Here is a 15,821-nt window from a genome sequence, read left to right as displayed (position 1 = left end):
AACTCATCAAGCTTAAGTGCTCGTCAGCGGTGGCCAATCAGAGTGTGGCAGGCCCAGGGTTGCCGTGGCGATATGCGGGGACATTTAGAGGACTCCGATAAACTCTGCCATTTAAAAGGTTATGACAATTAACGCGGCTCTCCGCAAATTACCACTGCCAGACCTTTACCCACGGACGTCTCTCTCTCCCTCTTATCACCTCGCACCCAGCCTCTCTCTCTCTCCCTCTACCTCCTCCTCTCTATCTCAACATATGCCCTCCATTTCTGCAGCCTAGCCTCCCTCCCTCCCTCCTTCTGTCCTCCCCCCTTACAGCCAGCAGCACTTTTAATATCCCGTTAATTAACAGAGTTCTACACTTAATATTCAAATGGTGACCAATTAATGACATTGAACTTTAGGTGCCCCACCCACCCACACACCATGCCTCCACAACACACACACCTTTACTTCAACTCCTACCACATCCTACTGAGTCTCTGTCACACACACACACACACACACACACACACACACACACACACACACACACACACACGCGCACACACACTCTTTCACCGCTCTCATTTCCTCCTCTTCGTCCCCTCAACCTCTCCACCATCACCAAGGTGAGCTCCCATTTCCGTGTGACTGAAAGAGTTTGTGAGGCAGCTGAGCAAGTATACAGCAAGGGGGTAATAAAGCCGGGGGGGGGGGGGTCGCAGAAAGGCACGATGGCCTTTTAATTAACCTGGTGTGATTAAAAGCAGGGGTGGCAGAGGGTGGGGGAAAGGGCCTACTGCTGCAGCCGGTCGGGGGCAGAGAGGTGACAGACAGGAAATGGGAAATGACAAACTGGAAGTGGTTCCAATCGATGAACCGGTATGTGGGAATCCTGTAGTTTTATCATAGGAGCTCCTCCGACTGTTCTGACTAAACTGAATTCAATAAGGTGACCCAGCTGATCATAAAGTGCTGTAATGTAAACTGTTACATGCAGCGGTACACTGAAGTACTCAGATTAGTTGTTCCAGTAAGCAGTTATTTAGCTGCTTCTTCAAATAAACTTTTACATTTTTTCTTTTTCTCCTGTTGTGATGAAAGAAGACAAAAAACGAGCTCTGATGCAGCCACTGTGTTTCTGCCTCGCAGCGACTCCTCGCTGGATTTTGTGGTTGTATCAGTGAGCAAGATGGCAGAGAGCACCGCCTTTATATTGTGGAAGCATTCATATCATTTCCTGTCGGGGTGATAATGAGTGTCTGTCAGCTGCTAAGGAGCTCAGCAAGCTAAGCACAGCTCCGCTGCACTGCCGCCAATACTACCGCTCCAAAACAGCAGCCGTAGCTTTTAGCAAAGGCAGGAAACACATTCAGAGGTAAATGTACAGTCAGCTACACACTCTTTGGAAATATCCTTCACATTTGGAAGCTAACTGCAAAGAGGCGTTTACAGTCATGTGAAAAAGAACGTTTTCTTAGGACTCTGCACAGTCCCGTGACTGTCACATCTCTCTGAGGGCTTTAACTGCACCAATGCAACTGCTCAATTAGTTTCTTTTTCTGCCCTTCTGCTGGAGATTGGGATCACTGTCCTACGGATGACCCAGTTTAGCTGTAGGACAGACGGCCTCACATTTGACTCTAGAACACTTTGGGGTGTACAGAGAAGTTTGGGGTCCACTCAGTGACTGTGAGGAGCCCAAATCCTCAGGCCTCCTCTACCATGCTGACCTATTGCTTGGGGTGAGTTTGCCGGGACGTCCACTCCTGGGAAGATTGCAGCATCGTGTTAGCACACCTGAATGCTCCAGAGCAGCAAATTGGGCGCTCACACTGATGATCAGTTAATACAGCAGTAATCTTGTTGTAATATCAGTAACTAGTTACTTTTAAAAACAGTTACTGGACACTGCTAATGTACTCATAACATCTTGCCATTTTAGAGCATTAAAATTGTAACTCAAAACCCTTACTGTTACTTGGCATTGTCATAATACACAAAATGATTCAGGGAAATTATCCAACAGGCACAAGGCTTCACATGGTTGTGCAGCAAACCTTTTCAGGGTTTCAGGGTTTCGATCAGTGAAACATCGCAGCAGACACACGTGCAGCAGTTACTTTATCACTGAAAAGGAAAATGTGACCTACCAGCTGATGATGTTGTTTTATCAGCTGACACTGGTGGAAACACTAACAGCATCAAACTGAGTGAACCAGCTTCCTCCCATGTAGGTCTCTGTGTCTCCTCCAATCAGCTGAGAGTTCATCTATACCAAAGCACCCCCCCCCCCCCACCCCCAAGAGGCTACTCTCAGACAGGAAGGGGAAATAGTCAATAAAGAAATTGGAATCAGTTTTACAAAGGAAAGTAGATGGGTAGTTTTTTTTTTCACAGCGGGACGTAAATGTTTCAGGGACTGACTTCCTTTTTTCAAAGGCCAGCAGTCAAATCCTGATGACTCCACTATTCACCCATAAACTACTGAACAGCATATTCACCATAAATTCTGCTCAGACAAGGCTGACAAGGCTATATTCTGTTGCATGTAATTACTCTGCAAACATCAATTTAACACACTGTTTCTTAGTGAAAAATTAAAGGGTGTGGAGCAGCTGATCAAAGCCTGCACCATGTCCTCGTTCTGAGTTTAAGGCTGGCAGTGGGCCAGTGTTGTCTGTCCTGCCACACTCTGCTGTATACTGCCCAATAAAGCAAACACGCCATAAAAATTATCTCCAAATTCTTGAAATGATAGCACTCTCATTTTCATTTTATGAGTTATAGCATCGTAACAAAATATCACGGGCTTCATCTGCTCTGCGTCACGCGTAATACAGCCATGAAAGAAAGAAAGGGCACAGACTGCTCCTTTAAAGTGATCTGCCTCACTCTGAGGGTCATGATATTTATAGGGTGTCTTTAAACTTTACTTCCAGAAAAGGGGCTTCAGTGGCTTTGGAATATTTTTCACAAAGCAGGAATCATTTGTCTTACAATTTTTGTATTTGATTCAGACTTTGGTGGAAGTTGACATATTCACATCCAGAGAATAAAGTCAGTCAAATAAAGTCGTGTAACAGTCTTATTAAAACTATTACTCACAATCATCTACTTAAAAATATCTGGCATTCTCAAACAGCCATTCAAAATCCACCAACATACCACACATTTATTTTTTCTCCTTCCCTGGTGCAAAGAAATATATTTTTACTCTTTGTATGAGCCTTGATGTCTTAGAAATGCCTTTTTAGCCTGCTTTGCTCCTCGCAATCAGATGAGGTCACAGCAGTGCAACAGACTCAAAGAAAGGCAGCATTTTCACTTCGATTTGTTACAAAACCAGCTAATAGCGCTTGGTTGCAGAGCAAATTCTGTGTCAAAGGCAGCTGGAACGGTTCCATCAACTGGAGGATGTCCTCTGGCTAGGGTTAATGGGAGTGGAGTGGGGGGAAAGGAACTGCGGAGAGTGCCGGAAGAACAAAATAAAGAACTTTTCAGCTTGGATTTCTCAGAGTAATGCAGGGTCAAAAAACAGAGGTCAATACCACAATGACATCCTAATCTGGCGTGCGCTCGCAATTGTGTGTATGTGTATGCGTATAATCCGTTCTGTGCGGCTCACATCATGTCTCATTTCAGCCCGGAATCACAGACAAAGGTCACGGTTTGACCTTTTCACAGCTCAGAATCGCTGCAGCACACTCGGTTGATTAGTGCACACACAGACACAGTATACAAAAAGTGACAGAAAGCCACACACTCGCTCAGAACAGAAAAATGAAAGTGATACAGCGCTGAGCTGAAGGCACACACAATCTTCTATTTGTAATCTTGGCCAAGCACACTGTGTAAGTTCAATTTTCCAAACATGTTTACCTCTCCGATCCAAAATCAAAGACCAACTTTCTTTGTACTTTAAGCGTATTTTCTGGTGTTTGTTTCCCTCTCTCACTCAATCAATGACCAGTTAATTTAGTCTTAATGCTTGTTTTTGTTATGTTTAAAATGTCATGTTTTTGATGATCAATATTGTGAATTTTCAGTAATTAATTCAGCATAAATCCTGGCAGATAATGGCAGTGCTTGGACTTTGATTTTGTGAAAAATATGTATATGCTAAAGGCCCACTTCTGTTCCTAATAATGCGTTTACATGAAACCTGTTACGGTTTCTTTCCCCGTGACAGCTGAGTGTCCCGCGTAAAGCCAGGCGCTTATTGGCTGACGGATCGGGTCTTTGGTGTGACAGACAGACAGAAAGCAGCTGCATTAAAGGAACATTAAATATTGTACTCGCTTTAACATGGGAGGGTTTCATGGTTGGAGGTGAAGATGGGGGAGCTGATGCTGTGGGTGCTGAAGGCTTTTATGTAGCCATGACAAGCTCGTGAGCTTGCCCTTAAAGTAGTGCGCTTGCATAACAATGAAAAACAGAGGGAGACCACAGGTTGGCATAGCAACCAATACGGGACTTACCAGCACAGGTGAAATGGCTTCAGCCAATAGGAGTGCTCGGGTAGAACTACCTGGTATATAAATGTCAGCATGGGTCAATTGCCGCCACATGATCAGCTATGATGAAAACACACCATTACTGTCACAAAATGTCAACGTGGCCATGGATCTGAGCCTCTGCCACTTAGAGTGAATAATGTTTGCTCAGTAGGCTGCACAGTCTGTGTGTGAGAGCATGTTAAGTGAGGAAACAAGAGTAAGAGCTTTTTCAGCGTGAGACAAAAGCCGCACTGGCTGAAACGTTCACTCAGCATGAAAATTACTATATGCTAACGCTGATGATTTCCTTTTTGACAACCTGCTTTTGTGTTCGCGACGGCTTTTTGCTCAGCATTTTGTCTCGGTGCGCACAATATTCAAGTTTTAACTACATCTCAGTAAATCACAGTGTAACCACCACGACAGGCACAGCTCCACCACCGCCAACCGGCAGGCAGCATGTGCAGATACTAAATGGCTGCACACACATTTGTGAACCACTAATGGCCTATCCAGTGTATGTGCCAAATAACATATGGAATTATTGTTGAACCCTTCTTTGCACGGATGCACGCTTTAATGTTATTTTAAAACCATTTTACAGAGGGAAAGGATCGTCTCTCTGACAGTCAGTCCTGTACCAGCTGGACCATCAACAGCAGATATCTAACCTGTGGCTGCTGTTCTGTCATGATTATCAACAAATACATACTCAGAATAAAAATACAACCCTTTTTAAATAATGGTTAGTAGGCAAATCCTTTTGCTCTTCTCAGTGATGTTACTACTAATCCTCAGTCCATACCAATGCAGAGTTTTATGAACTTAAAATTTCCCTTTGAAATGAATAAATGGAGTTCCACAAACATCAGTTTTATTTGTGACTTCAGCCTTTTGCTTCACACTGAAGTGCTTGTGTTTGCAACACTGTGAGTCAGCTTTGGATATGGACTGATATCGATTTAATGAAAGTAAATGCCTTTGTGAGCTATGGTACAGATCCTACAGAAGGCCTCGGGCCATCATCTGACTTATCCTGTTCAAACTGATTTTCTTTCCTCCTTTTCAATCTGATCTTTCCTTTCCTGTCCAGTTCTTGTCCTGTTTTTTTTGCTTTGCTCTGTTCTGCTCTGTAATGATCCAGGGCAACACTGTGAGCCAGAGTCACTCCATGCAGGCTGATAGATAGATCCCTCTGGCTGCAGAGTGGATGGGAAACACATGGGCAGACTTCACTCAGCTCCGAAAAAACAACTGCTTGAAGCCAGCTTCCCAGTGGAAATCTTCTACAGAAAATCACGCTAAGACTTGGCAGGACACATCTCGATCCATATCTGCAGAACAGGCCCTTTGTTGTTCTGAGAATTTAGTTTGCACTGGCAGGCCTGCGCTCATTGAAAATATACAATATGTGTTTATACACTATGATTGTCCAATCTCTCAAACACATACTGCATGCAAATGCTTCTGCAAAGTGTGCGTGCTTCGAGAAAATACAAAACTATTTTGAAACACAGAATGTGAGATTTACCTAAAATGCATCTCATGAATAATGCAAAAGAGTAATGGCCCTGGACACCCCCCCAAACACACACACACACACACACACACACACACACACACACACACACACACACACACACACACACACACACACACACACAAACACACACACACACACACACAGAGTTTTTCCCTTAAGATGCTCTTTCCAAACACATGGAAAAAGATTTGGATGAAACCTTTTTGCTGCTGAAATTTCCAACGTTAGCGCTGCCGATGCTAAGCAACATGTGTGACTGATATAATTAATATTTATTTAATGAGTTATGGCTGCTTTTCCCCTCATTTAAAGGAGGTGAAAGTGAATGTGTTCACATCTGTTTCCTACAGGAAGCAGCAGTGTGTGTCTTGGTTCACGGCCCGTGCGCCCGTACCTGTTGCAGTGGCGGTCGAGGCTGCAGGTAGGGGCTCTGGGTTGGTCCTGGAGGAGTCTGATGGGGGGGGCTGAAGTATGGAGGGGTTCCCTGCTGCCCCCCCTGCTGCTGCTGCTGTGGTTGCTGGCTGTAGCCAACCATCCCCTGTTGGCCATATGGCACCACCTGCTGAAACAACCAATCACATGACAGTTAGAGGGACGATATTAAGGCCAGGACTGAGAGCGAGACTTTCACTTTAAATTAAAAGCAATGCAGAGAGGGTGCCAGGTGCAATTAGTAGGATATCAAAGCAGGTGGCAGGTAACATACTGCAGTAGTCAATCATATACATGCCAGAAGCAAAAGCATCCCACGTAGGTCTGCACAAACTGTCCCTTGTCCTGGTTTGCGATTCATCTGATTGTCCCTGAGCTAAAGGCTCTTAATTTAGCTCAGAGCAGGCTGCCACCCGTCTCCCAGCAGCGCTCTGCCTAATGAACTCACACTGCAGATACCTCTAAGTTTATGTCCTCTGCCTTGCCAAATGCATCCTCCTCTCTACATTATCTGTGTCTCGGACAGCTCACAGATGGGCTGAGGTGTATTGGATATTACTGCAGGCCCCATCGTAGGCCGTAACCTTAATGAGGGACACGTGGATGGGCCACAGCGTCTTAGAGCAGTGTAGTTAAAGAACTAACTCAGGAGGGCAAAGCCATGCCAAGTGCCAATGCTGCATTACATGGTGGTTATGAGAGAGAATGTGAACAGGGAATGCATGTAACAAGCTGGCACAAACACAAATCTAGCCTTAATCCCTTCTTGTCGTTTGTTATGACTACAGACAGCGCCAGGTGCTCCTCACTCCTCTACGGATTTCCTATGGAGGCTGGGTTTCTCCTCCACACAATCACAGCTACACACACACACACACACACACACACACACACACAGAAGCCCAGCACACATTATTAAACAACATTTACGACCACGGGTGAAGCAGTATGACAGCACATTTCATGTCATATTTCTTCCTCATTATGTCACGTTGCTTTTTTCTTCAGTCGGCTGCAAACTCATTAAAGGTGCATACAGGCTGTAATTTGGGGCGCGAGTGAAGCCGTGTGGCCCAAACTTTGAAATGTCCCTTTAAATCTTCTGTGGCAGGCTTGGCGACATAAAAGTCCCTCAAACTCAGAGTGATTTATAGCTCAAAGGACAGTCTTATAAGGGACTCCACCGTGACGTAGCTACTACAGTGCTGCCCCCCAGATTCAAAGCAAAGAGCACACTGCAGTTTCACTGTGACTCTTCTGAGCGAGGAGACCCACTCATAAAAGTCATGTTGTAAAAAAATATTAAAATCTGATCTGGCTGCAGAGGAACAGTTGAGATTAATACATTTCAAACAGTTTTGAAGAGTACCTTCCTCTGAGTGGGTAATAAAAAAAAGAAATATTCTCTCCGTGCCGGCAGAAGCTTTTCCACTCTCTGAATAGAGATGATTGGACAATGTAGAATACTTTTCACTTCAGTGAAAATTTGATTAGAAAGGACAGGTTTCTGTGCATGAGTGTGTGTGCGAGTGTGTGCGCTGTGCTTAGAGTGTGAGAGTGTGTCATTAGGCCGATGAGACAGACAGACAGGGTGAGATCAGTCTAGCTGGCAGAGAGGTTAATAGCATGGCCCTGCTCATGCCAACAGCACGACTGGATTCATTACTGCAAGCCAGGGAAACACACACACACACACACACACACACACACACACACACACACACACACACACACACACACACACACACACAGTATTTGATTCCAACATACTTTAAGTGAATGCACAGTCGTCTGTTCGCAGGGATTTGCTAAAGTAAGAAATACAAACAAAGCTCGCTCTCTCTTTATCACACACGTCATTAGATGTGGATCAAAGCCTCTCTGACTAAACACAAGCAACTCTATCCAGTGATCAGTGATGACAGGCTGGTGTAACACCGTGGGTCTCAACTGGAGCACTACTGTTCTGGGATTGGTCAGGATCAGGTCGCCATGGAGATTGAGAGCAGACAGCCATGGGTGGGTTTCTTTCCTCCTCAGACAAATACGATGACAGGCAGGCCGGCGGATACGGCCAGACAGTGACAGACAGACGGAGGAATCGATGGACGTAGGCAGCGTGGCAGACAAATCACACAGAGAATGGATGTTTAGGTTTGCACCTCCAAAAAAAAGACCCTCGTAGTGCTGTAACACCGTTGTTACAAGCATAACTAATAAACGACACTAGACTTGCTCATCTTTAAAACTGGTGAGGGCTCAAACCCACCAGCGTTAACCTCTTCCCTCTCTTTGCTTTCTATCACGAGGAAGTGACTGGAAGGGTAAAAGTATGTGAGCATACTAGATACTGCAGTTTTAAAATGTAATAACTTGGAGTTTGAGTCCTGTGAGGCTTTAACAGGCACATTTCTTTGGATCTTGGAGCCCTCAGCACCCAGCTGATGACAGCAGTATCCTTCAGCAGTTCTGGTTCTCTGCTCACAGAGTGACAACTAAGACACTGTTAATGTAGTTAGTTTTATTACAGCTTCTCCTATAGGACACGTCAGAACAGGCTGATTAAATGACAGCAGATTTTATTTTAGTTTGTACTGTTACTTTCATGTGGGTTCACTGTACTACTGCACACTACACTGAATATAAAAACACTGATGATGTCATAAAAAAGCGCGGGATCATGTGTCTGATGTACTCAGGTAGAAGTCACGCTCACATACACAGGAATGTTTCATCCCTGATCGTTCCTGCAGCTCGATGGGATAAAGACACCAAACAGGAAACCGGAATGAAACACATCGATACAACGAAACACGTCTTTGATAATGAGCAGAATTACTGACACGTAACCTCACAAATGTTTCCAAACACACAGCAGCACACTGCTCAGAGAATCACTTGGGCAGTCTGTAGAGGGATTAAGGCTGAATTACACTACACAAGAAGTGGTTCATACATCATCATCATCATCATCATCTCACAAGCTTTAACAGAGTCGGCGCTGGACTTTCACTGACAGGAAATGTAAGGGGCCTTAATTGCTGAGTTTTCACTTTCATCACTAATAGAGAGTCTGTGGGTACTTTCCTCAGCATCCGTCTCCACGCAGCACTGCCACCTGCACGGCCGCTTCATCATCAGTCCACTGTTGCTAAATGTGCAGCAGCTGAGGCCGCGGTCTAAACGCTGACCTGAACGACAACTAAGGACACGATTAACACTTTTTTAAATCATGTTTTTTTTGGTAGATGATCGAATATTTGATGAGCATTTGTTTTGAGCGTACTGAAGAAAAGAGAGGCAGGTAGACAGCCAATCAGGTGAGCCAGCAGAAGAGAGGAATATGGAGACAAAGGAAAGTGAGGCAGAAATGCCGGCAGTCAGTCAAATAAGTACACAGAGGCAGCAGGCTGACTGCGGGTCTAACAAGTAGCAACCTGTCACTGTGGCTTTGGGAGGGAAGAGAGAGTCATTCAAATGCAGCTTCTGTTTGATTGCTGGGCCCGACTGTATGAATGTACTGTACCTGCTGAGTACACACCAGCTGTCTGAAACCTGATTCTCTTTGACTGAGAATATGCTTAGTGATAAACAGACTTGCTGTGCTGCCGGTTACAACAATAAAAATAACTGCTGGAAGCAGAAAATAAGACAGTTTCCTGCCTTTTTCTTCCACTCAGGTGTGTGGAAGCAGACAAAATAACAGTGTGCTTTATCCAGAGAGTCTTGGCAGGCACACAGTGTCAAATAAATGTCTGTAATGAAATGACAACAGATGTGAAGTGCTGTAGGGAGAAATGACGCAGAATAGACATCCTGTGAAGCAAATAATTCACCATAAACTGCAGAAACAGTGTGATGAAAACAAAAGCCTTGGCGGCATATTAAGATACAAAGACACAAACAGGAACACAAACACTGAGAATAACTCAATCAAAAATCTATCAAAACAAGACTCGTATGAAAAGGCAGACAATATCTTCCTGCTCTGCAAATGCTGCGAATAAATAGCTGTGCTAACCCTCATTCAAGGCAGCAGTGTGTGTGTGTGTGTGTGTGTGTGTGTGGGCGCGCGCTCCTTAAATCAGCCGTTTAAAAAACCTTGCATGGAACACGGCAGTGCTTGTAATTCAATTGGGCCAATGAGCAATAGACGGGAATTTTCATAACGCTGTCACAGCACTGCTACGGGTGGCTGCTGACTGGGACCACAGGTTGCCCGTTTTTGAGTGACAGATGGGCTCAGCCAACCAGAGCGCTAAGCGGTGCCACCGCCCTGACCCCTAAACGCACTCATATGCACAAAGTGACAGGCCTGACAGACCCGCACATCAGCGAATCACCATTTACATTCACACGCTGCCGTGCTGGTCGGCCTGCACGTCGATGCTGCTGAACACGAAAAAGTTCAAAACTGCTCCAGGAAGCAGGAAGTTAGACGAGCCGACAAAGACTGAAGCTGAGGATAAACGGCTAAAAAAATCAAACACAGATCCAGAGAAAGTGGCAAAGGAAGATGTTTAGAGAGACAGAGATGGATAGATAGAAGAAGGGAGATAGAGGACGGGTGTTACACACCGCAATACTTAAAGGGACAGATAAAGTGATGTTTCACATGATAAAGACAGCGAGATAAAGAAAGTGATGCAGACACACAGATATGTGGAGAGAAAAGGGTGACACAGACGAGAGAGGAGGAATCATGTAAAATAGCACTGCAGATAAAACCTCTGCTATAGCAGAGAAATGCATGAGAGCGGAAGGACTGACAAATACATACAGGCCTGAAACACCACCAGGTGCACACTGATGGGGGTGAACAGGGAGGCAGCTGAAGGAGGCGCATGAGGACAAAAAGGAGCTTCTTATAAACTGCAGTGCTGCCAAAGGCAGTACTCAGTCTGTACACACAGTTATTAGTTACATAAATAAAAATCTGCTTTGTCACATTTGTTTAACTTAACACGACTGATTCTGTCTGCTGTTAAAACATCACAAAAATGTAATATTGATTTATGTTTTCTGCTATTTCTTCATGAACAGCTCCTAAGTTTCCTCTGCACGATGGAGTCAGCATAAATGTTCACTTCTTCATGCTTAGTTTGCTCTTTTCACGGTTAACCCGGTTAGACTGTTTAGTTAGTCACTGACCCCTCTGACCTCTGCATCTATCTGCCTGCTACTACAGCATGTGTCACACTGACACCCAAACATCTCATTTTTATTTAATGACCTAATCTTATAAGAAACCTGCTGATTGAGAAACTGAAGGAAGTTAAAGGTGAGCTGGTTAAGCTGGTGAAGTGAAACTAACTAAAACTGGTGCGATCAAAACCGTTTCATTAGCTGAAATCAAAGAAAGTGAAAATAAAACTGCAGATGAAATGTCTTCAGTTGGGGCGCCGGGGTGGCTCAGAGGTCGAGCAGGCGACCGCAAACATATGCCGCGTAGCGGTGCAGGCGGCGCAGGTTTGAGTCCCGGCCTGTCGCCATTTCCTGCGTGTCCTCCCCCTGTATCCCTCCTCCCAATATCCTGTCACTCTCCACTGTTAATAAAAGCCGCTGTGGCCAAAAAACTAAAAAACAAATGTCTTCAGTTTTCTCAGTTTTTTCCAACAGGACCAGCGTGCTGAGGCTTCATGCAGATGTCTTATTACTTATTACATTCCTTTTTATATTTTATTGGAATACCTGTTTGGATTTTCCCTGATGAATGCCCTCTTTATTCTAATAATTAGACTAAAAATAAAGACTACAATAGTGACGAGCATGTTCGAGCGTCTGTCTCTGCACTTTGCTGGGACAGACTCCCGACCCCCGAATCCCTGAACAGGATGAAGAACGTGGTGGGAGCTCTTCCTCTGTAATATTTTCAAATGAAAACAGGCCTCCAGCCGCTCTCAGGTGCCCCAGTGCTCTGAATCACTCGTGTAGCATGTTTGAGCACTTAGGATATAACTGCCTTTTTACAACTAAATTATAGTCGCATTGGTTAATCACAGCATCACTCAAGGACTGAAGTGAATATGCAAAAGCCGGCTACATTACAATAATTACATTTGTAACCAGAGTGCAAAATGAAACAGTGGATTTTTGTGTTTACATTCAGCAGTTCAGTAACTCTAAAAACTTAATGGCAGATAATCAAAGGAAACTTGAGCGAGGGAGCGCAGCAGGGAAAAGGCAGCGCTGACACGTCTGTCAGTCAAAGCAATGAGAACAGGTACAAGTATCAAAATAACTCTAAAGTGTGTCTATCTGTAATAAAGAAAGATACATTTCAAAATTATTTAGATGATGACAAAGAAACACAAAGCAAAAAAAAGTAGACGTGTTGGTGAAATCCTGCAGGAACAAAATGATCATTTTTAGATCATTCTCTAATTTTTATTGTAACGCATTCATACTCGACATGCTGCAGCCGTGGCTAAAGATGCTTTTGTTTCTACTCAAACTCAGCTCTGATCTCTGATGGGAATTCTACTTTTTCTCTCATTTTTAAGATGCAGCTTCGTCTAAAACCACAGGAACGCTGCACACAAGGATACGAACATCACCTCCTTCATCTCAGTACCGCAGAAAGATGAAAGACGAGCGCGCGAGTGCAGCCGTCAGGAGGTTATTATTACACTCGGACCAAAACAAATCAACCAATGTCTTCAGCTTGGTGCGGTGATAGGATCAGAGTCCACGCCACATCCACTGGTGAAATGAAGGTGAGGCCCTTAATGAAATGCAGAGTGTCGGAGGCAGGGATCAGCACCAACAGGCTCATGATTAAACATAAGGGAAAGGAAGAGGGGATGCATCGCGGCTCTCGTCATCGCTCTCGTATCTCTCCCCCCAAGGTGACGGTGCTCTCTCTCTCTGCCTCTCTTTGATCTCTCGTTCTCTGGCTCCTCCCCCTCCTCATATACTGGGAGGCCCTTGACACCTAAGGAATGAGCTTAGGTGTCAAGGGAGGAGCGAGAGAAAAAAATTGAGGGAGAGGAGGGACACACGGGACTCTGGTGCCAGTAAACCTGGAGCCAAATGAAAATATAAAAATACAGAAACATGTTTAGGTAGCAGCAAAAAAACTTGGCTGCCATTTTTCTTTGTGCACTTCATATACTGCAAGATTTCTCTTCCTAAATGAAAACATGGGCCTGTCTATTGAACGAGTGTGGCTTCTTGACCTGCTGATAGCATCAAATCGCTCTGACGGCGAATGAAAGCGAGCAGACAGTGTAGCCATCATCTGATCGACGCGCAGGCGTGCTTTTTTTATTTCCATCTTGGATCTTTTTCTGAAGACTGCCAAAGGTTGCTCTCTGCCCCCGTCTGTCTTTCTTTATTTTTCCCTCTCCCTAATTCTCTGTTTCTGCTCACATCAATTGATGGAAAAAAGCAGCACAAAGGGGCCGCTCCACTAGCGGCGGCTCTGTTGTTCTAGGCAGAGTCGTAATGGAGACATTTGGAGAGGCAGAGCAGGGCAGGTTAATGCTCTCCGTAATGTGTGTGTGAACAGCAATTTTTTTTATTTATTTATTTTTTGTGAGAGGCTCTGGGCCCCGTGCCACCGGCTCCAAATGTTTTTCACCTACTAAACTCCTGACCCCAATCTGACGCCAAGATAGACAGAAAAGACGGGAAATTGAGAAAGAGGCAGTGAGAAAAAAAGCACATGTGATTTACTGAGGGTCAAACATGGATCTAAATAAGCGAGAGAGATGGAGGACAAAGGGGTGTGAAAAGGATTCGAGTGCTGATAATGAGGGAGGTGCAGGCAGTTTTCCCAAAAACCTGAAGGTGAGAGTAATAAGCTGTGATGTTCTGACACAGAATTTCTCAATGATATGCTGGAAATTCAGCAGGTATGCCACATAATACTCTCTCAAACTCAAACTATATTCAGTCTTGACAGATAGAAAATAATCATCATTAAATTACCACCAAAAGAAAGCTGATGACACATGTAAACATCACAACTGAGCACAAAATAGCCCCAAAACGTCTTTCAGATCAATCATTTCGACACGCGGCGGCTCAGCTCGTTTCTCACCGCTCGCTGTGATGACAGGCTTGAACTTGTGTAGGAGTCATGTCAATTACATCTGAACAGGGAGAAGGTGGAGGGGAGGAGAGGGGGGCTTTGAGTTGAAAAAGGCTTTTTCGCCATTAGCGGTCACCGTGGGCTCCGGAGATTATACTCGTGTTTTACATCCCCTGCTGCGAGCCTGTCTCTCTCGGATGCTGACACCAAGACGCTCTGCCTTGTTAAATGACGGTGACACAATGATCGCTTCTTCTGTGCGCTGCAGATCAATCAGGTGCTGGTGGTGTGATGATGACAGGGTTGAAAGGTTGAGGGCAGGTAGGCATTTTTGGAAGGTTCACACAACAAGCACACAATGCCTTTAATAACTTCTCATGTTGCTGAAGTGAATCTATGCTAACGTGCTCACACACACGCCGCCGTCTCCGGCTGTCCTAATTAGAGTGACATGATTTTCTGGGGACGGAATAAAACATTTAAATATTTAAAGACTGCACTCACAGTATTTCCTTTAAAAAATCACCTGTTCTGCTCAACAGCGCCACCATAAGTTTATTTGTGGACTCTACTAGAGCAGCTTTGCATGAATCACAGTGTCTGAAATAAGCACTTGTCCCGTTAAACCCACTTCCTTCTGATTGGCTGCCCCTTGCAAAAAGCTGATTTCCATGTTAGGGATACCCCCTCTCTATGACATCATACAAATGCAAGAGCAGAAAAAACTGCCTGAGACCAACAGCGGTGTGAGGCCTGATCCAGGGATCAGGTGACATGTGGGTCATGTTAAATATGAGACAGCGACCTCTGTGAGTGTGTGTGTGTGGGTGTGTTTTTGGACTAAGCAGGTTATGATTCCTGGCAAGAAACGCTGCTGCTGATTGGTGCCCTCGTGTCATATTTAAATGAAGATGCAGCAAAAGCACTGCGATGATCAGCAGCCCTGCAGGCCAGAGAGGTGAATCTGGGGCAAACTGACCGTTTAAATAAAGAATACAATTTTAAAGCTCTTCTCTTGAAAACATGAACTTTTATGTGGACACACAGTCAACACTGTACTCTACATAAACAGGCCCTATCTTCATCGTCTCCTGTTACATAGCAGCCTCAGCAGCTGAATCTAGGTAGCACCATTATTATGCCAAGCTTTGCCTGCACAGATCAGCTCTCAGATGTTGATAGCATGTCACTCCTCCTCACTTCCACATTCTGCAGTACAAATGAAGCCCAGAAAGTGAGATGCCAGACTTGACCTGTGTAAAAAAATCTATCTAATCTGGATGAAAACTGAGATGAATTCTCCGTGAGCCAATTAGAGCAGCTACTAATCCCC

The 15,821-nt window shown here is 44.7% G+C and overlaps 1 protein-coding gene across 1 annotated transcript in view; it reads right to left on the bottom strand.

Moving 5' to 3' along the window:
- The window catches only part of LOC115772842 (AT-rich interactive domain-containing protein 1B-like), a 166,651-nt gene that overhangs the window by 119,068 nt on the left and 31,762 nt on the right, over positions 1-15,821 (bottom strand). The window contains exon 3 of the mRNA XM_030719254.1: positions 6,416-6,583. Within this exon, the coding sequence (XP_030575114.1) occupies positions 6,416-6,583 (168 nt within the window). The remainder of the gene's footprint in view (positions 1-6,415; positions 6,584-15,821) is intronic.

Source organism: Archocentrus centrarchus, chromosome 22 (genome assembly GCF_007364275.1).
Source record: "Archocentrus centrarchus isolate MPI-CPG fArcCen1 chromosome 22, fArcCen1, whole genome shotgun sequence".
Lineage (NCBI taxonomy): Eukaryota > Metazoa > Chordata > Actinopteri > Cichliformes > Cichlidae > Archocentrus > Archocentrus centrarchus.
The sequence above is the reverse complement of the archived record's forward strand: the minus strand, read 5'-3'. Positions and strand labels throughout refer to the sequence as shown.